This window comes from Otolemur garnettii, unplaced genomic scaffold (assembly GCF_000181295.1).
Source record: "Otolemur garnettii isolate 467f Iridium unplaced genomic scaffold, OtoGar3 scaffold00143, whole genome shotgun sequence".
Lineage (NCBI taxonomy): Eukaryota > Metazoa > Chordata > Mammalia > Primates > Galagidae > Otolemur > Otolemur garnettii.
In genome coordinates, this window is record NW_003852538.1 from 400248 (window position 1) to 423032 (window position 22785).

The following is a 22785-nucleotide window of genomic DNA, read 5'->3' on the forward strand; positions in this document are numbered from 1 at the left end:
CGGGAGGACCTCTGTAAGGTGCAGAGTCAGTCCACGGGAGGACCTCTGTAAGGTACAGAGTCAGTCCATGGGAGGACCTCTGTAAGGTACAGAGTAAGTCTGTGGGCTCCCTCAAGCAGTCTACAGGATTACAATGAACAGAGAACTAGGAATTAAGTTATCCTCGATAGTAAATGCATTGAAATTAAGTGACCATATAGTTGGAGCGACCTATTCATAATTACTAACAGGATTGAGCCTTGTGGGATTGGAGGAGAGGGAAACTGCCATTTACTGAGTGCTTCCTATGTACTTGTTATCTCCCAGGCACCTGAGTTAACCAACTGTCTGAATTAATCCATTATGTACATTTGTACCTGAATTCTCAAAGGACCCAGGCCTCTAGAAACTGTAGGGCATTTCACAGACTTGAGTGCTCTGGGATTTCTTGCTTTGAAGAAGCACGTGTTAAAGTTGGGACGGGGGAGACATTTGCAGTATATAAAATATTAAGTAACAGCTGATGATGCTGGTGGTGCAAAAAGTGAAAGGTGTGCTTCAAAATGAAACACACTGTAAGCTTCAGTGTACAGGAAAGCTTCAGAAAGGAGGTCGGCATTGTGATTGATAGGTATTCATTGGGTGTCTGCCGTGTGTGTTGTGCTGTGCTAGATACTGCAGATGTGGGTAGAAGAGGTCACTCCAAGCTGTCTTCTCTGCGGTGTGCCTACTGCCATGGTGGCTTTCCTTATGGAATGTCTCCATTTCCTGTTTCCTCACTACTCTGCACACGGCACTCAGTAAACGCTGCTAGATGCATGTTCAACAAGATATGATCCCTACATACAGTAAGTGGTTTTACTACAAAGTAGAGTAAGAAGTTCAGATATGTCAAAAGCAGAAATAATCACGTATCTTGGAGAATGATTAGAAAAAGATTCACAGATGAAGTCTCATTTCAGATCGGCGTTGAAGAGACTGTGAATAACATTGTTTCGGCAGTGGGAACAACCACCACAGCATGGAGTAGATTTGGCCCACTTTATCAAAGCAAGGAGGAAACTTGTTAGGCTGTTAACATTGCTTTCAGCCAAGAAGACAGTCTTCATGTTTCTGTGGGATATAACTCAAGATCTTTGCTATTTTCCAAATTGAAAAACATAGCTATAGCGTTGTTTTCCCCATAAGACATCTGCTTTCTGGTCAAACCGTCACTTCCTAAGAGTGTATCATCTTAGGTTCACCTTTAGTACCACCTAGACATGTTAAACTAGGGAAACAAATTAATATTTGTTGCATATTGAGTATTTATTGTGTCAGATGGTATTTTATAAATACAATATTTTACATGGAGCAGGCAAAGAGGTTATCTCTAAGGAAGTAATATTTGCATGGAAACCTGAACATTGAGGAGGGGAAGTCCTTGGAGCACGTGGGGGTGAGTTTTAAGGTACGGGTAAAAGTAAGAACGAAAGTTCAAAGTCGCAGGAATGTGAGAATAAACTCTGTGTGTCATTGGAAGAATGAGAAGCTCAATGCGATGAATAAAGAAGTGTTTGAGTAGCAGGTGTCAGATTATGGGAAGTCTGCTTGTAAAGATTCAGTAAAGAACTTGGATTTATTCTAAATTTCATGGGAAAGATTTGAAGATGTAGTTTCATTTTTAGAAGAGCACTTTCTTATATAGAAAATGGACTGGATGAGGAAGGAATGAGAGGCAAGAGAATAAAAGAGAGACACACAGGGAGCCACTACTGCAGTAGTCCAGGCCAAAAAAAGAAAAAAAAAAATAGATTTATTTGGACTAATGGTGGAGGTTTTGAGAAGTGGTCAGATTTGGGATATTTGGGAGATAGTTAATATGTCTTGATGATGTGGAATGTGAAAGAAAAGTACCAAGGATGATACCTGCATTACTTTGTGAATACATGCTACTAATCTATAACAGAAATTTAGTTTGTTAAAGAAAGAGTACAGAAAATACTTGGGAGGGCCACACAGATAGATTCTGTGCAGCTCCTATAAAGGTCCAGTTAGATGCTGTCTGGGAGTCTCAACTGGTTCTAGCATAGTAGCAACTTCCTGTAGTTGGGAGAGTTGAAGCCACTTGGCTCCATTCATGTTTCTTGTCTCACATTTTGTTAGCACCTAAGAAGGCAGACTTCACTCCTCCTTCACGTGTATAATGTCCTCATTTTCATATCTTTTTCGTTCTCCCAGACTAAAGTGTGTAACATTCCCACCTGACTCCTTACCTTTACCACCACCAAATACTGACTAACTCTCACACGTTTAGTTCACATACTACCTCCCTCTCCTCCAGGAGACCTTTTCGATCCCAGACCAAATCTGTTCCTGAGTGAGTGGTCTCTTCTCCATGCATTCCAGATACATGGTATATAAAAACTTTGATCTAGCACTTGTTTATTTCTGAGTAGTCTTTTGTATCTGAGAACAAGAGAAGAGAAGGTATTCGTGGTGGGGAGAATGATAGTAATAGTAAAGGTATAGGGGGAAAGTTTGAGGAGGGGAATAGGGAAAGAAGGAAGAAGATTATAATAAGAAACATATAGTATATGTAAAAAAAAGTAAAATGTCAATTAAGGCTAGACAATACCTTTTGAGTCCTGACAGAGAATTTTAAAGACAAGACTGTGGCTCTCAACTCCAGTTGTACCCCTGGAAACACCTGATGTACATGTGTGGGGGGACGGTGTTAAATCTCACTGCCTGTAAATTTCTCAAAATTACAATTTCTGGAGATTAGATCTACACATTAAAGTTTCCTGGATGATGTAAAAGTCTGCAACTCCCATAAAAAGTAGAAAGTGATACTGGCTGCAAAAGGGTGTTAAAATAGTTAAAAAATTAGATCATTATCTTTTTACACCATTATATGTGATCTTACCTAAGTCACTTAACCTTTGGTGTGAGTTCATATGTAACCTAGTTGGATGGTCTCTGGAGTCTCTTCTATTCCCCAAATCCTTTGAACTTAATGAAGGAAATTCACAAGGCAATAGTTTCACTGGGAAGGTTAAGCTAAATGCCAGAGAAGTTGGACGTGAGACACTGAGATAAGCTCCATGAGGATGATTGCCCTTTCTGTTGCATACATGACACTGGCTTCCTAGAGGAAGTTTGATTGCTTTGGAAAGGAAACGGGGATACTTTTTAAGCCTTTTCCCGTCAATTAGAGATTCCCCTGCCTTCAATAAAGATTTAGGGGACTTCATTTAAACATGAGTATTCAGAGATTTGGTTGATAGTATTAATATTGTTTATCTCTAGCAAAAGATTAAAGGTGGCATGGCACATCTTACCGTAAGTATTTAAGTGATGTGCTTTAAATCAGTTTGTGCATTGGAAGTAATTCATGGAATAATTCTGTAGATCATACTCTTTTTGGGATTCTGAAGCAATAAAGAATTTGTTTTGACTATTTAGCACCCTGCTAAGTAAGAGATTAGAATCTATTTGTAATATGTTCATACAGTCCTCCTAATATCATATTATTATTTATTATTGTTGAATTAAAAGAAAATTTTGACTCAAAATTATAGCCTTTTCAGATGTTTTGCTCATTCTTTTATTCCTTGTCTGTAAAAAGGGGATAAATACTCTCTCTGTAGAGAATTGCTATAGGAAGAAAATGAGATAAAGTAGCATAGTGCTTGGCTGCTAAGTACTCAATAAATTTTAATTCTACCATCCTCTTAGTTGCCTGCTTGTTTACAGACTCATTCATACATATATTAATTTTTTACTTGGTTTTAGTTCTTTAATGCCAAAAAATGCTTTGAGTTCTTTCCCTTTTTTGTCTTATTTTTGGCATAATATTTTGGAAATGATTTTCTGTGGTGGTTTCTAATTATACTAGTAAAAGACAGTTTTCCTTCTCTTAGCTGTGTTCAGTTGTAATAGTTTGACCCAAGCATCTCAAATTTAATGACTTTTAGTATATTTTGTTACCTAAAAATTAACATATGCGTGCTCTAATTCAGTGGTATTCTTTATGGTTAAAGAAATTAAATTTTTAAATTAAAATAACTTGATTATTAAGTATTCAGGGTTAATGATCCAATTTGAAATGTTGCTCTCCTCTCACTTTTGATCTTTTCATAGCTAGTTCAACAGAATGGTGGTTACCTTTTTTGAATGTATGAGGTGTTTTTATGAAAAAGATAAATTTTGAAGGCTAAAATTAAACACTGGTATTTTATTTTCATTTTTCCATAGTGTCTTCCTCCACTCTTAGCATTAAAAGTTACTTCAAGCGTGCTGATCCTTAATTGACTAAATAGCCTTTTCCATTGTTGTTTCTCTCTCCAAAATTTTTTTGCTCAAGTTCAGATAATCTCTAAAGTATTTCTGAAATTATAAATTTTTAATGTACAGCTTAGAATAGTACGTATTTAGAGAGTTGAAATGCTCAGATCTCATTGAATTTTTTGGAGGACTTATTGATTATTAAAAAGGGGCCAAATAGGTACTAGAGTTTTAGAAAGCATATGTTTGTTTGTAGTGATGAATGTGTAGAGAGTGGGGAAAGGAAAACTAGAGGAGAGAAAACTGACAGCTATAAAGACGAGAAAGAAAATGGAGGGAAGAGAGCAAGAAATAGCTGGGGGTAGTGGTGGGCACCTACAGTCCCAGCTACTAGGTAGGGGAGGCTGAGGCAAGGGGATTGCTTGAGCCCAAGGGTTGGAGATTGCTGTGAGCTATGATGCCAGGGCACAGAGTGAGACTCTGTTTAAATAAAAAAAAAAAAAAAAAAAAAGATTTGGAAAAGAAATTTGAAGAGAAGGAAACATTCAAAAGGGAAGCAGGAGAAAAAATAGATGAGAGGTGTTGCAATTCAGTAAATACTCAGAGGGGTGCTGATCCAGAGTGGTACGGGGCTTGTGTAGTGCTTCCAGTAATGTACTGGGAGTTCAGAGATGGAGAAGTCACTTAACTTATCTATAAAACTAGAGCATTGGATTAGGTGATCTTTAAGATCTCTTCTGGCTCTAAAATTGGGTAGTACTTCTTAGTGGTCAGTAACTATGGGAAACACATTCCTGTGGGAAATGAACGAGCTGACTTCATACTGTCACTAGTTTGGGGGGTAGGATGTCAGCTCCCTGAGGTTAGGGGCCTTTTTATCTTGTCCTCTGCTGTGTCCCCAGCAGCTAGCATAGTGCTTGTCACATAGTCAGCACTCAGTGAATGTTTGCTGAATATGTGATGTGGAAAGTCATCATTTTGATGGTTCTAGAGGAAAACTGGTGTGCTTTGTTTGAGGAAGGGAAATGCCTGATTTCTTCTCAAGTCTAAACAGGCTGATTTTTAGTTTTTTCTTTATTTTGTCCCAGATTCAGATAAGTGGCTGCAGCTAGTAGCATTCTCATGGTTGCAAAACATAGTAACTAGGCATACATATAATGATTAAATGAACATATAATCTAGGCCAGTTCCCTTCAAGGGTTTTAAGGAAATGCAAATCAAGCTTCAATCTTGGTGGAATATGTGTGAAAAAGGTACCCATAGAATATATTAGCTATAGGTGAATTGAATTCATTGGTTTCATTCATTTGAGAGGCAGTTAGGCCATGAGTTGAGTTCTGAGGCTGCCAAATTCCAGATATCCATCATTGAAATCTTTGTGATCCACTGGTAGGCCTAGGTTAGGAAGTGAAACATCGTTATTGGAAAAAGTCAACTACTTCCTGATAAACTCCTTCTGTCTTAATATTTTTATTTCACTTCCAGTTCAGAATAAGCTTGGTGGACCCATGCGCAATTTTTTAGCAGAATAGAAACAAAAAAATACTAAAAAGTATGGATCAGGAAGGTGGAGGAAAGGAGGCATTCACAGATGTCATGACAACATAAATGATAGCGGTGTATGTTTACTTAGAAGGATAAAAGGGAAAAAACCAAGTAGGTCATTAGCTATCCATGATTATCTGGATCATTAAGAAAATAAATTTATATTTAATATCTGAATAAAAAGTCAGGAAATATGTCATATTTTTGAAATAATTTTATCCAAATTTTACTGTTTTATATCTGAATGATAAACCCTCAGTAGTTTTAAAAAATATACCTACCAGAACCTGTCCATCCCCATATCTGCCCCCAGAAGCACTATATAAATCCAAGGTCATTATATTTTGAAAAAATTTTTAAATGTTTTGAAAAATTTTGTCTTGTTGTAGATCTATCAGGTTGAGTTTTTTAATAGTTGCTGGCATTTTATGTTGGGTTTGTAAAAATTTTAATGTTGAGAAATATGTATAAATAGTAAAGAGACTTTCTAAAATGCATTTTAAAAGGACAATACAAAAATCACTATTTCATCAAAGTGGGGTTCAGTGTCTTTGTACATCAGTTGTAAATCAAAGATACAGAAGATCATAAAATATCTTAAAGGCACGTTTGTATGTACATACAAATTTGTACATACAAACGTGCCTTTAAGAAATTTTACAGCAATATCTGGTCATAATATTGTAACGTCTTATTTGTTACAGTTATTGACAGTTTATTGCAAAACAGAAATATGAAAAAAGAAACATGAAGGCTATCCATTTATAATTTTAAATTTCAGAAAAGAACATATTTTTGTTAAAATTAGAGTCCATTTGGAGTGAATTGAATATATCCGTTTAAAATTTGCATATTATGTTAGGTCATTTAAAAATGTTTTAAATTGCCAACTCCAGAAGATGGATAGCAATTTCATTCCTGATGGCAATGAATTTCCTTCTTCTGAATTTTTTTATTAGGTGCACTAGGCCTTCCAATGAGGGGGATGAGCAACAATACCCCTCAGTTAAATCGCAGCTTATCCCAAGGCACTCAGTTACCGAGCCACGTCACGCCAACAACAGGGGTACCAACAGTGTCACTCCACACGCCTCCATCTCCAAGCAGGTATTTATCGGTGGACCAGAATAGTTTTCAAAATGTATCTTTGCAGAGTAAAAAAGCTTTTAATTTTTTAATAACGTAATTATTTGATTTTCTGGTTCAGTGCCTTTCATTGAGAAAAAAAGTACCTATGCTCATTTTATGTCAGTGCAAATTGAAGATGTTTTTATCCTGTAGCTAGCACACTCATTGTCAATGGGTGGATATCAAGGGTTGAGATTACCTCCTGGGGAGCTTTCTTAAAAACCATATCTCTTCCTCAAAGGAAGATATGCAATTTAAAATTGCCCCTCATCCCAAATAATTGTGATCATAGCTCCCTCACCACCACACATCATTGCTCTAGTGAGCATAAATTAAAACAGATGATCTAAGCTATACATGGTCACATGAAGAATTTGGGATGATGTGCATTTGGAATGCCATTCTAAATATGTGTGTGAAGTACATTTGGGTTTTGTGATAGCCATACTAGTAGTTCTCTCATCTTAGATATCACCTTATATTAGTTGCTCTATAATTTGCACTTTGTTCATTTAATTTGGCTTTTCTTTTCAAAGAGCTAGAATGACTAGACAAAATAATTATTAATAAAAATTAGGAATGCAATTTGAAAGTCTATTTCAGATTTTAGGCTTGAGACCAATGGATTATTTATAGAGAATTTTAATGAGTGATTGTAGAGAGCTTATTTAGTATAATGGACTTCTTTTTCAGGGGTATTTTGCCTATGAATCCTAGGAATATGATGAACCACTCCCAGGTTGGTCAGGGCATTGGAATTCCTAGCAGGACAAATAGCATGAGCAGTTCAGGGTTAGGGAGCCCCAGCAGAAGCTCGCCAAGCATAATATGTATGCCAAAGCAGCAGCCTTCTCGACAGCCTTTCACTGTTAACAGGTAAGACACTCGTTGGTGCTGTGTGTGACTGTTCTGGGTATCCTCATATTTGCCTTTTCCTGTCCAATGCTTTGTTCTTGAGATGTGGCTTCTCTCTCATGTGTTTCATCATGTGTTTATGACCCAAGATTCTGTTAACACATCATAACTTTAACCTCCCACAACTAAAGTTACTTTCTTTTAGTTTGATTTTAGGAAGCACATTAAACCCTTTTATTGGTGGTGGTGGTGGTGGTGGTGGTGGTGGTGGTAGTGGTAGAAAAGGCTTGTTCTTGGGTTGACATCAAGCAAATTTTGGTTGATAATATCCTTCATTAAATGAGGTTTGTTACCTGTGCAGTAAGAGTTGGAGGCTTATGAATAGGACTGGAGACATGTTCGACTAGGACTGCCTTGCCTTAGTTACACTTTGGTTGAATACCTTCTCAACTAAGATTCAGTTTTGTGCTTTGGAGACTTACTGACCAAAGACTTCTTAAAACTTCGTCAGAGTATTTGAAAACAGTGTTCTGTCTAGGGATTTAAAGCACAAAGCTTTGTGCTTTTTCACTTCTTTCTGCACTATCCATTGCATATACATATGCAAATAAGAGTTATTCATTTTCTTAGGATTTTCAAGGTGTTTGGGTAATGTACATGAGAGTTCTGTCTAAAATATAAGGCTATCTTGGAAAAATAGATTTAAGCTTGTTGCATGTATTACATGTATTAAAAAATGGGGAGGTGTAAAAGGTGAAAAGGACCTTGACCTAATTGTTACTATACCCCTTTAATTCACTATCTTCTATCTAGTACTTATAAAATCTTAATTAAAATAGGTTATCAGCACATTTTCTGTTTAATCTTCATCCCATAGCTCCAATTCTTGCTTTTATTTTGATTTGTGATGTTTCTTCTATAATTTTACTGCTATTTCAATAATTTTTTAAAAAATTGTTTTGAAAGATTATCAAAATCCTCATCTCCTTGATAGCTCCTTAACTATAAGATACTTTTGACTTCATCACATATTTCTTCACTCTTGCAGCTTTGTTCATTGAATGTATATTTAAATTTTTACCTTTCACATTTGTCCACATTTTAATTGTTTTTAAAATATACTTTGCTATAAATTGTCAGTGCAATATGGATCTCTAAAACCTTGCTTATTTCTGCTTTTGATTAGTTGTATATATTATAAAATGTTTTTATTTCTGGTCACTTGTGCCGTGTTTGATGGTATAGCTTCTGCAATTCTATAATAACATGCTGTTAAACAAAAATTTCCATTGATTTTCCTGCTCTTCCATAGAGAATTTATTGTTTTCACCTGCTGCATATTTTAGCAAAAAATAATTTTGTCATAGTTTTACAGATTTAGGTAAAACTCCCCCCAAACCTGTCACCTTTTAACCCTGCCTGTAACACACTAATAACTAAAATGTCTTTTATCAGATGATTTCATGTTAAGGATATATAGTTTACTTGTAGAATCTGAATTAACAATTCTTTTAATTCTTTAATTTTTTTTGTAAGTTCAACCTTATGTTTTGTTTTTTCTTCCCATGCTTAGGCTTGTGTAAAAAAAGGGAGGCATTTGTTTCTTATTACAAAATACCAGTTGTGCGTTAATTCAGAATTAGGAACACTGTAAAGAGATTCTTTTTCTTTTAAGTAGATCAAAGGTAAACTATATTTAGATAAGAATGATGTGTTTTAGAATGCTGAATTCAATTGAAAAATAACAGCATTTAATTCAGGTCAGCTAAACATTTATTGAGTGCCTATTGTGTCTTCCTAAACACTAAAGGACAAAAGGTGCGGACAGCAAGCTGACGTGCACAGACGCTGCATAGAAGAGAATGTCTGTTATGAAAAATAATAGCAAACTTTACCAACAAGGGAGGAAAACAAGTATTTAGGAAGAATAGTCTTATTACTAATCTGCATATTTTGAGGCAAGGTAATTCCAGTATGCAGTAAATTGGCTGTTCAAGTACACCAAGTGGTGCCTTAATCTGCTTCCCTCAAGGTTCTTACTTAAATTCTTTGGTTTTTGTTTTTTAACTAATCTGTTCAAGATGTTTTGGTTCTCATTTATTCATAGAAGGACTTTAGGGAAGTTTTTAAATAAAAATAATTAAACTCAGAAAAATAATATTAGCATTGGTTTTGAAACATATTGTTATTTATATGAAGAAACCAAAAGTATACACTTCTGTTTTTCTTCATCTGAAAGTTAGTTTTCTTACTGTATATCTAAAATTATTTTCTATGTACCCAGTATGTCTGGATTTGGAATGAACAGGAATCAGGCATTTGGAATGAATAACTCCTTATCAAGTAACATTTTTAATGGAACAGGTAAGCTTATTCTGGAGCTAGTACCCTATAAAAAATATGGTAGATTTCTGAAATACAAAGCAATTCAGCATACTGGTCTTTAAATATTACAAATTTTTTCATCGTGTTAAATGATAGAATTAAATTTAGTGAGAAATTGACAGGAATAGGATTTAATTCAGTGAACAGTTGAGATATTTAATTTTTTCTTTTTTTTTTTTTTCTTGGCATGGTAACATCATAGTTGACTCGTGTTACAATATCAGGGTTATTTCTTTAACACTTATGTAGATAAGAGCCTAAACATTAACTTAGCCTGTATTTATGCCTCAGAATCTTTTTTTGCTTCAAAACTTTTCCTATCCTCAGCCTTGTCACTGTGAGACCAGGAGTCTAGACCAGGTTGAGTGGTATGACATTCTGACTGTGAAGACCTCAACTGAAGAGAACCTTTACAATGATGTGGAGCACTTACCATTTTGAATGATTTTAATAATACTGATTTTGGCATTTAACCTTTATGAATTTTTGATCCAGTTGTTTGTATAAAATTCAAAATTTAGTTACATGGAAAACTAATTCTGATTTTTCATGGTAAAAAAAATCCTGCAGTCTTTTGATTTATTTCTTTTATTAACCACTTGAGACAAAAGAGAATAGGAAGCTCTGTTGCTATTTGCTTTGTTTTACCCTCTGCACCGTTGCCTTTTCCTAAGAGAGGAACTAAAGGATGTTGTTATCATAGGAGCAAAAATGAACAGGATTATTGGGAGAGAAATATATGTAAGGGAAATAGAAGATGAAAATGTGATCAGTAAAGTGGAGCATAGGTAGAAGCCGTGAGATCAGATCTAACAAGGAAATGTCATTTATGACTCTGGGCTTTTAGTTTTCAAATGTTAATGTGTGCTAGTAAGATTTAAACTTTGAAAAATTTGGAATTTTAGCATTGTAAATAGTTTTTGAGTCAGAATATAAAGTACTGTATTCCATTGTTTCTAAAATGAACAGAGATTTTTAATATCTCTGAAATCAGGCTGCATATCACAGTTCAATTGCAATTTTTTTCCTAAAAGGGACATTAGTTTTAAATTGTATTTTAACTAAGTACATTTTATACTACAATTTTTTAAGTCTTTTCCCTAGAAATATAAATTTGGAGGGTTATTAACGATATTTTAAGTTAAAATATATTCTTAAATAATACATGGCAATTTAAAATTTTATATTCAAGAATTTAAAGATGTATATTAACCTTTTACAATCCAATTTTTCGCCCACTGGCATACTCCCCAGCTCTTATTTTGGGTAGTTAGGAGGTTGGTGGATTTTCTGTAATTATCCTATAATTTTAAAAGAGAAAAACATAAATATGAACTCATCTGATGATTTTATTATGTATTTTAGGTTACATAAAATAATTAAAGTGTTTTGTTTATGAACAAAAAAAAAATCATCATGTCAGACTAAGTCCAACATAGGATCAGAAAGGGTTAAAAGTTACTATGTAATATTCCATGGTATATATGTAAAATGAACAGAAAAAGATGGGGAAAAGTTAGTATATATCCAAAGCTTCTAAAATTTATAATCATGTAGTTCAAGAAAGTATTTTATAAATTGAAACAATAGATAAATACTTAATTTATATTGTCTTCATATGGTAGCTTTTTAGTTAAAAATTTATTTTTAAGCAGTGGGAATAAATGCTTTATCTTTTATGCTTGTAATTGCAAATTGTCACCTCACCTAGAATTAAATGGTCTGTTGTTTTCCTATGAACAAAGTAATCATCTTAAGAGAATACTGTTCTGAGTTTTCTTTTAATTGTGAAATTTGGAGAAAAAAGTTAATTGAAGAACAGGGCCAAAAAAATTGAAAATAGCTACAAGACATAGATGAATCAAGGATTAAAGAAAAACTATAGCACAGGCTAAAATGAAGGTAGAAATTTAAATTCTTTAAAATTTAAATTCCTTATATAAGGTTATAAAAATAATAAAAGGTAGAGAAGAAATCAGCATGTTAAAATAGAAAAAATAGAGAGCTTGGGTTACATTTTAATTTTTAAAGGAAGCAGAGTTGATTTAATTTAAAGTGAGCAAAAATAAATTTTATTTATTAAATACATATTTATTGAGCGCCTACTGTGTAATAGGTAATATGAACTTCTGGGCTTGTACCATCTTCCCATATTTCCCACTCACTGACCAAATATGGGAATCCTACTCCCACCTCTCTTTATACGCCCATGCCTAAAACATACTTGTGTGTGCGTGCGTGTGTATGCTCACACAGACACACACACATACACATACATAGCACACATTTGTCTATTAAACCAATGAATTATAGGCAGAAGTCCTATAGCAGGGCCTCTGCTTCCACTGCCTATGCCTTAGAAATCTTTCTCACCATTTGCAGGATATATTGTCATTGTCACATTTATGTATAAATGAAGCTTTTTAAGCATTTCCAGATAGAATCTCCATGTGGATGTAATGACTAAACCACAACAATCTCTCTCTTGTTAGACAGCAAGCTAAAATCTCAGGTTGCCATTTTTCATAGGACAAATAATGTACCATCTTACTCCTTTATCTCAAGTCTTAAGGATTTGGGGGTTTTATTATAGTAGTTGCATATTGCTGTGCTTAATCATTCATGAAATTATTTGACATAAAATCAATCCATAAGTATCTTTTGAGCATCTACATCCATCTAGGACAGTGCCATGCGTTATTTATGAAGAAAGCACTGTCATCTCAAATTGTACTGTGGTTGATTTTTGTAATTTCTTTAAAAATGTTTGTAGAATCAATAACTAGTATTTGTTCTTATTATCTAGATGGAAGTGAAAATGTGACAGGATTGGACCTTTCAGATTTTCCAGCATTAGCAGACCGAAACAGGAGGGAAGGAAGTGGTAACCCAACTCCGTTAATAAACCCATTGGCTGGACGAGCTCCTTATGGTAATTAAGCTTTTTAATGATGGTCAATGGGAAGTTTCTCTTGTGTGCACACACATGCACACATAATTATGCTGTGTGTGTGCACACATATATTTGTGTTTTCTGATCAGGTTAGTGTAATTTTGTCAGAAATGATACATGAAAAGTGATTTTTCTTCCCAGAATATCATGGTAACAAAGTAAAAAAACTTTATATAGAAACTCCAAACAAAGCCTCCTTGGTATTCAGAAGTTATTTTCTTCTGGAATCTCTGCCTCAGTTCACCATAAGTGATTAATTTTGTGGTTTTCCTTTTCTCTCCTTAGCTGATGACATATTTTTCAAAAAAATACAGTTGTGATTAATAGTGACTGATAATCTGTTGAAGATGTTTCTCTGAGCCAAGATTTCTCAGCTGCCACACTATTGACATTTGGGTTGAATAATTCTTTGTAGAGAGGGCTTTGTGGGGGGTTCTCCTGTTTATATAGAATGTTAAACAACATTCCTCGCCTCAGCCTACTAAATGCTAGTACCACCCTGTAATCACATCCCACACATCCCCCATTGTGACAAACACAGGTGTTTGCAGACATTGGCAAGTGTCCTCTGAGAGAAAAAGTAGCACCCTGTAAAGAACTACCGCTCATGGGTCATGTATAGTTTATGTAGATTCTCCATTAATATTCTTCATTACTTTTTTTCACTGTCTCTAATAGATAAGAGACTAGGCTAATAGGGGCTAAATGAAAATATAGGGAGGTAAACGTGTAATAACTACTTAGACATGAAAAGTCCGTGATGGCAATGGAACCATTCTCTTTTTTGTTTTTTTTGTCACAGTTGTCTCTTTTTGGGAGAATCTCATACAGACAAATAACAAAACAGTGAACTTGGATCAGTTATTCTAAAATAAAATTAACATTTTTTTCCCCACATTTTCAACCAAGAAGGATTTCTGTGCCATTTAGAATATGAATAAAAATAACATGATGTGAAAAAGGGAAACATTTATTGTTCATATTCTAAAGTTTCCAAATTAGTCTTTACAAAGGTAACAAAAAGTGAACTGCCCTGAAAGTTGAGTCTGGAGCTGCTAGATTGTCAGTCCAGACTCTCATGTTCCAAGCTTCCCTCACAGGGCCGTGTTTCATCCCTTAGTCGTTCTCCTTGCTCTCCTTGGACCATCTCTAGTTTCTCCATCTCGTTCTTGAATTGTGGAGCACCAAACTGGATATTGTTCTCCAATAAGGGCCCGACTAATGCCAAGTGTAGTGGGGGTTTATTTCCCAGTTCTTGCATGTTTTACATCTATAACATGGAGTCCAAGAAAATCTGAAATAATATATAATTAATTGCAGTTTGATCACTCTGTAAGTCACTTTCAAGTAGAATTCTGATAGGTTCTTTTAGAATTTAATTTGTTCATTTGTATTTGACAGTTAACTGTTTGTAATATCTAGTCAAACATTTAAACCAAAATCTTAGTAATTATTACCAATATCAAATCATATTTTTAAATACCTTTATATGATATTAGATTTATAGGATTACCACTGAATTCCCTTGTATTATTTTATGTGTGGAAATATTAATCAGTAAATCAAAATTTAATTCTTTAATGCTATCCTGGATACTAATTTTTTGAAGCTCACTTTCATAGCATTAAAAGCAAAATTTTTGCTATATTATGATAAGGAAAGTTAGTTTTATACTTGGTAGCAAAATATCATAAATATCAATTGCAATTCTCCGGATTGTTTTCATTACGTAGTTGGAATGGTAACAAAACCAGCAAATGAGCAATCCCAGGACTTCTCAATACACAATGAAGATTTTCCAGCGTTACCTGGTTCCAGCTATAAAGATCCAACATCAAGTAATGATGACAGTAAATCTGTAAGTAACTGAGAATCGTGTATGTGAGTGATGTAGTTTTGCCCTTCAGATTTCTCTTATATTAACAGTTACTTACCAAACATGATTACAAACTGTTTATCTTAAATATCTGTGATAATCTAACTCCTGAAGAATGTGGAAAAACTTATAACTTAGAAGATAGTCTATTTTTTTCCTATTTCATATAGGTTTGCAAATTTCTGTTCAACTTCTCAGAGTTAATTTAGACTTTTATTGTAGTCCCTGTCAGCTGGATCCCATGAAGTTTGATAATTAGCCTTCTAAGGAGCTGTGTTTTTCTTGAGTAAGTTTTCTCCTTGAAGAATCTTTATACACATTTTTATACCTGTGTTGATTCAGCCAACTCAGCTTCTTTCTGACTTAACAAATGTGTTTATTTCTTCCACATTTCACTGAAAATAGCTTTTCTGTGTGTGTGGTGGGAATTTGTATATTATTTTAAAAATTGATAAAATTGTTGGGTAAGAATTAAAATAAGTACAAATTTTTTAAAGTTCATGTATTCTGACTTACCTTGGAGGTTGCTTTGGTAATATTTTAGGTAATGTACTGTAGTTTCTCTTTGAAATGGAAGCATTGAATAGTGTAACTTCAAGTTTATCCCGAAGCATAAAGCTCTGAGAGAGAGGATTTTTTTTTTATGTGACTGAAGAGCTTAGTTAAATAAGCATACTTTTTCCTAGGTTTCTGGTTCTTTAAATACTCAAATAATGTGGATGATATAGGATTTATTTGTATACCATGGGACAATTTTGGAAACAAAATTTTCATGTAGAACTTGAAAAACAGGTAATAATTTACTACTAGTTTAAATATAATAAAGAATGAATAGCAAGGTATTAATATGTGAACTTTTTGTGCACTTGGCAAATTTTAATGTCACCTTTAATTTTTTCATACTAGAATTTGAATACATCTGGCAAGACAGCTTCAAGTACAGATGGACCCAAATTCCCTGGAGATAAAAGCTCAACAACGCAAAATAATAACCAGCAGAAAAAAGGGATCCAGGTGTTACCTGATGGTGGGACTCTATAAATATGTTGAAGATATCATAGAATGCATTTTTTAAAACTTTTCCTCAAAAATAAAACAAAATAAAACTATGTTTTTCTTACCCAGGTCGGGTTACTAACATTCCTCAAGGGATGGTGACGGACCAATTTGGAATGATTGGCCTGTTAACATTTATCAGGGCAGCAGAGACAGACCCAGGAATGGTGCATCTCGCTTTAGGAAGTGACTTAACAACATTAGGCCTCAATCTGAACTCTCCTGAGTAAGTTCTGTTCTTTTTTTCACATTTGTATATAATTCCGCCTTGCAGACTCTAGTTTTCCATCTCACGTCATGAGATCTCATCACCTGCTGTCTCTCATTGCTCTTGTTACTTGCTGACTCTTTGGGTCCTTCCTTCTTACACGATTAGCTCTTGGATCATGGTCAGTCTGCAGTATTTTTCCTCTTATAATTTGGCAGTTTCAATATACACATATATGATCCTGCTGAAATCCTGGAATCTCAGTTCCTTGAATTTCTTTCCTGCAGAAGTCTTGTTTGCACCACACCTCACCTGCTCTTTTAGCCCTTCTAGTAACTGCAGTCTCTCTGCCATGTCTGTCTGAGCTCCCATGCTGTCTGGCTGCCACTTGCTGTTTCCCATCTCTGTCCCTCGAGTACTGTGACTCCTGCAATCATTGGATTCCATTGGGATCTTTAGTCCATTGATTCTCTGCCTCTTCTCTATTCTTCACTGTCTCTCTCTTCCCTGTGCTGAACTCACTGCCTTCTTACTCACTAAATTCTATGGTCAGTCATAATTGCTTGTTTACATATACCCTTGATGACTTTCCACTTGTCTCATGTTGCGACACTTAACATGGTACAAACTGCAGTGTTCCTTTTATCTCTGCCTATTCCATTCCTGACGTGAGCTCAACTAGAGAAAAACACACAACTCTTACTAAATTCTGTCAGGGATAATCATACCTGTCATTCTTCATCCATTCACTCTATTTCTTTCCTATGTAACTTCTTCTGCACTCTGCAGAACTTCTGCAAACTCCTAAGATCTTCTCCCCAATTCTTAGTGTCAGGTGATGGCCTTGCTTTTACTGAGAAAAGTGGATGCAGAGGAGAACATCAGCACAGTCCCACCCCCAAATCTCACTGTGTGCTGCCTTCTGCAGTCTTCCTGACCCGCCCCCAAGTCTGATTGCACGCTGCCTTCTCCAGTCTTCCCCCCAAGTCTAACTGCACACTGCCTTCCATTGTCTTGCTGAATCTTGTCTTTCTCCGGTTTCTTCCTGTCTGTAACATAATTGATCTGTGTTTTCTACCTTAAAACCTCTCTGGAAAACTCAATGACTCTTAACAATTTTCACACTTCTCTGGATTATTTTCATCTACATACAAATACATTGTTAACTTCTCTCATCCTAAAAATAAAAAAAAATCTTGTCTTGATCTAATTTTTTCTCCAGGTTGCTGTCCCGTTTTTTCATTCCCTTTTAAAGCAAAACTCCTTAAAAGAGTATCTCCATTTTTCCAATTTGTCTTCACCCATTCTTTTAAGCCCATTTCAGTCAGGATTTTGTCCCCATCTGCTGTCATCAGGGTCACCAGATGACCTCCACGTTATTAAGTGGTTGCTTCCGGGAACTCTTACTCCTTGATCACACACTCTCCACTTGGGTTGAGAGCACTATTCCTACCTGATCCCGCTTGTTCGTCCTTCACTGGCACCGCTTTCTCCTCTTGACTTCTTCATGTTACTTTCCTCTGTGTTTACTTTTTTGATGATGTTTTCCAGTCTCATAGTTTTAAATACCATATATATTGGGGAATCCCAGACTTATGTTTCTATTCCAAGCTTCCTCAGGTTGAGATTTCTACTTGTAATTGCCTCTTGAGTATCTCTGGAATAATCTTGCCTAAACCTGGCTCTGTCTATAGCTTCCCAGTTTCAATCAACGGTAATTCTGTGTTTCTAGAAGCTTGACATTATCCTTAACTCCTCTCCTTCTCTGATACCCCATAATCAGTCTTCTTCCAAAATAGATACAGAATCTGACCACGTCAGCCTGGATGATTCACCCTCTTCTCTTGCCTGAATCGTCTTAGCCAGTAACCAAGTGTCCCTGACTCACCCTTTGCCCTTCTTTACAGTCTTCATACAGCAGCCAGGACAATCCTTTCTGAATAAATTATTCCTCTGCTCAACACCCAGTAAGGGTTTATGGTTTACTTAGGATTAAAAACCCAAAGTGTTTACAGGCCTGCAGTGTCTAAGATGATCATTGTCTCTCCCCTGACTCCACCTCAACAGCTTTTCCCTGGGTTCAAGCTACACTTGCCCTCTTGCCGTACCTCTAGCACGTTAGTCACCACCACCCCCCTTAGCAGTTCCTCTGACTAGAAGTCGCTTGCCAGACGGTTAATACAATTATCTCTTTCGTATTCTTCAAATCTTACCTTCTCAATGAGACCTGACCTCACCACCCTATTTAATCATGTAACCTGTCTCCCCTCCCAGAACCTCCTTTAGCAGGGACTAGTTATAATTAGTTGTTTTTGTCTGTCTCCCTCCAATCCTCCATCCTCAACCATAAAGCAAGTTTCATGTTGTCAGCAGTCTTTGTGGTGCTACTGATGTAATATCCCACACACCTAGACAGTAGGCATATAATAGGCAGTTGGTAAATATTTAGTGAATTTGAACATTTCCTTTTAATAATTACTTATTTTTTCTGGCCACATAAATGGAAACGATATTTAATTTGAGGGCATGGTATTGATGGATGTAAAGCATCCTGAGTTGAAATCAATTAAAAGTAGGAAATTTTAGGTCACATATTTTGTATGTTGTAACATTTGGTGTTATTTATATTGTATTTTAGGAACACTGAGGATGCAGTCGTATTGTGTATCTTTCTTACACAGATAAAAACACCCCTGTTCAGTTTCCCCCTGTATATGTTACTAGTCCCAAGTAAAGGAATTAGAACTAAAGATACTCATTTTACATTTGAAGTCTTGGTTTTTTCTTGATTTTCCTAAAATAAAATTAGAAATCTCCTTTTTCTACTTTGGACTTCAAAGTGTTTTTTTTCTTTCCCCTTATTCAGAAATCTCTATCCCAAATTTGCATCACCCTGGGCATCTTCACCTTGTCGACCTCAAGACATAGGTAGGAGAATCTATTTGTGTTTAGACCATTTAAAAAGATATTTATAACTGAGAATCAGTTAATAAGGCTTTTTTCATTTTATTATCCAGACTTCCATGTTCCATCTGAGTACTTAACGAACATTCACATTAGGGATAAGGTGAGTGTAGTTTATTATTTTACTTAGTCAGCATGAATTTATCTTTTTCAGGTGCCGCTTTTCGGTTCAGACAACATAATATTTTTGAAGTAATTAACAGTCGTCTCAGGGGTATGCCTTTGTATGTCTATGATAAATTCTTAAATGTTAAACATTACATAACACTGTCAAACAGTATTAGGATTGGTAAATATCTCTTATAGTTAATATAGGATAGTACCATAAGCACAGTTGATGAGAATAACTTGGAAAATTTCATAGATTTTCTTCTGAAATATCACTCAATGAGAAAGAGTTTCCTCTCCAAGTATTATAATAGATACAGTGGTCTTAAAACTTGGAAAATTTCATAAATTTTCTTCTGATATTCTCAATGATAAAGATGTTCCTTTACAAGTATTATAGATAACAGTGGTTTTAATGGAACAATATATATATTTTGAAACTATTTATGACCTTTGGTGTTCTTACTGTATTTTTTGTCATTTAAATAGCTAAAATTCTAGTTTTAAGTAATTATAAACAACAGATTACATCTTTAATATAAATATACATCTGTATTTTTTTGATTCTAAGAAAGAAAGTGGTGAATACTTTTTGCTTTGGGGGAGGAAGTAAGAGTTCATTTTTGTTAGGAAAAAATATATAATGGTATCTATCTTTTAGCTGTGTGAAAATATATAATTTAGTGAAAATATTTGTTATGTGTATGTGTACAAATAAATAAATAAATATATATACACACGCACACACATAACAACAGTTTTCTGAGTCCGAGCCATACAGTTGTGTGGTCAGACGGATGTTGATGTTGACAGGCAAGTAAAGGGTGTCTTCTCAACACGTCTTTTTGTACTTGAGTAGATGGAAGGCAAGAAGTATGAGATAGAAAGGCTCTCATCTTCTGTCTGTGAATTGTGTAATTTGCTGTCACCTCTACTGTAGAGCTTTTTATTAGGCCATTTTGAGAAATACTAATTTAGGGGATGTGTTGCATAGGGACTGCTGCCTAAACTGGGATTACATGAATGGAAGAAAAATCATATTCAGAGAATGTGTAATAGCCAAGTAAACATTTAAGTATAGGTAAAGAGATAAAAATGTCTTTGTTTTGGGAAGATTTTAAGGTTTATTTTAATGTGAGAATTTGAGACTGTTGAATTCAGCTATGTGTTATACTTTGGTAGGCAGTTAATGCTTCTACCTTGTGGAGAGAAATGGCAGTCATCTTTCAGCCATCCATTTATGTAAAATAGTCATCTCTGTGATTTTTGTATTCACCATCTGGGATCTGCTGTAAATATACTGCCAACTGATCTATGAATTACCCTCAGCTGTCAATCTAGTTAACATTTTTAAAGGTGCTTCCATATACTTTCACTCATTTCCTTTCTTAGTAACCTTTATAGGTGTCGTCCACATTTTACAGTTCATAGATGTTAAATCGTTTGGACATTGTCATGTTAGTAAGCAGTAGAACTAGAACTTGAATACAAGTCCTAGATCCCTAAGCAAACTGTTCTCGTATTGTTGCCACTGTCGGTGTTAATAAATCCTTGGTGTGAGACAGTTAGCATTTACTCTTTCTTGGGAGTTTTTATTTCACTTTCTTCCTAATTAGTACATAGATATACCAGAAATGAGAAAATTCCCTTTCTGAAAATTAGAACTATATGTGTAATCATGTAACAACTTTTACCTGCTACAAAGTTGAGTTTCTGTTTATCTTTCCATTTTTACTTTAGTGGTAGCAATTATATATTAGGATTTTCAAATTTGTTGTACATTTCAGAATAATTTATTTTTCTTTTTCAGCTGGCTGCAATAAAACTTGGCCGATACGGAGAAGACCTTCTCTTCTATCTCTATTACATGAATGGAGGAGACGTATTACAACTTTTAGCTGCAGTAGAGCTGTATGTTCAAAGTATTTTAATCACTTTTGTATTATAGTGGATGTTGATTATGCTGAAAAAAATTTTTTTAATGATTGTACGTTTTTTTCAAGTCACAATATTTCTCCATCAAGAAATGTGTTTTACAGTTAGTAAAGTAAATTTAATTTAGATTAAAACCATGTGTTCCCATGGCTTCATAAGCACTATACACATACGAGGAATACCGCTGAACTTGTAAGAAGACAGAGTCAACTTGAAACATGAATTTGGTGAATCTAATTTGTATATATGAATTACAAGATAAGATTCGTGACTGTGTTTCTTCCTCTTTATGGAACTGTATATTTTAATGATTAGATACTGAATTTCATCATTTCATAAACATCTATTATGTATTATATAGGCAGTGTACCATGCAAGTTTGTTGTGTGTTTTGAATTACTGATAAAGATCACATTCATTATCAGCAGCCTGTTGGCCAATTTAAATAGAAATTAGTATAAACAAGTTGGTTCTTTGGCTTTTTTCCTTAATAATTCTGTTTTTACCTGTTGTAGTAAGAATAGACATTTTCTGTCAATTCTGATAGGTCCAACTGGGGACATGTTTTGTTGCCAACAGACTATTCTATTTACTATAGAGTGAATTGTTAGCAAATATTTGTGGCCTTATGATTGGGAGACTTTTTCTTTGATTAAAGTATTTTGTAGTATTTCTAATAACATTTCTATAAATGGCCTTCGATCAGATGCTTTAAAATGTAGAATTCACTATGTTGATAATGAATTGTTTTTTATTTCTCAAGTGAGAGGATTTATTTTTTGTTTTTTCCCTTATTTTCTTCTTATTTTTGTAAGATAGAGATTATTACCTGCTCCTTAATTTATTTGTAAATAAATAAATTCATTCAGTCATTCATACACGTATCACTGGCAGTTCTGTTTCATATCTTATTTATCTCTTCAAAACTCCTCATTGTGTTGGTAGGAAAGCATTTGTTTAGTGAAGGCTTATTTTTGTGGCCATTTACCTCCCTTGGATGTTACTTCCCCCACTTTACACGTGGTTAACTCCTCACTGAGTCTCACGTGAATTCTAATGGGTGTTTTCCTCTTAGCTTTTGAGCATAAATGGGTCGGTGAGATTTGGGGAAAAAATAAAGTCATACATTTGTTGTAATTTTCAAGTAGATACTCTTCAAGATAATCATAAAATTATGTGACAGAAATAGTTAATTCAAATAGACTTTGCATAAATAGCTGAAGGGTTTGATTATTAAATATCTCAATTACTTTTGAGTGTTAAGAGGAAGGAAGGAGGAAAGTTCCTGAAATGTATCTTTATTTGGTCTAAGTTGTTAACACATTGCTTATAGAACTTTTTTTTTTAATATTTACTTTTTTTTTTCTTTACTATAAGTCTTTTTTTTTTTTCAGATTTTCCCCAGGGCTAGGTTTGAACCCACCACCTCCAGCATATGGGGCCGGTGCCCTGCTCCTTTGAGCCACAGGCACTGCCCTATAGAACTTTTAAAATCTAATCTTGTTTGCATAAAAGATTTCTTCA

At 34.7% G+C, this 22785-nt stretch overlaps 1 protein-coding gene across 4 annotated transcripts in view; it reads left to right on the forward strand.

Moving 5' to 3' along the window:
* CNOT2 (CCR4-NOT transcription complex subunit 2) overlaps positions 1–22785 on the forward strand; it is a 106621-nt gene that overhangs the window by 75143 nt on the left and 8693 nt on the right. For 3 of the 4 annotated variants that reach the window (XM_012810855.2, XM_023518634.1, XM_023518633.1), the window contains 10 exons: positions 6753–6900; positions 7615–7797; positions 10061–10140; positions 12968–13093; positions 14848–14972; positions 15897–16017; positions 16116–16272; positions 19121–19182; positions 19272–19321; positions 21137–21237. In XM_012810855.2, coding sequence (XP_012666309.2) covers positions 6753–6900; positions 7615–7797; positions 10061–10140; positions 12968–13093; positions 14848–14972; positions 15897–16017; positions 16116–16272; positions 19121–19182; positions 19272–19321; positions 21137–21237 — 1153 coding nt within the window. Of the gene's footprint in view, positions 1–3190; positions 3304–6752; positions 6901–7614; positions 7798–10060; positions 10141–12967; positions 13094–14847; positions 14973–15896; positions 16018–16115; positions 16273–19120; positions 19183–19271; positions 19322–21136; positions 21238–22785 lie in introns of those variants that run through there. The other variant, XM_012810857.2, reaches the window with a different exon arrangement.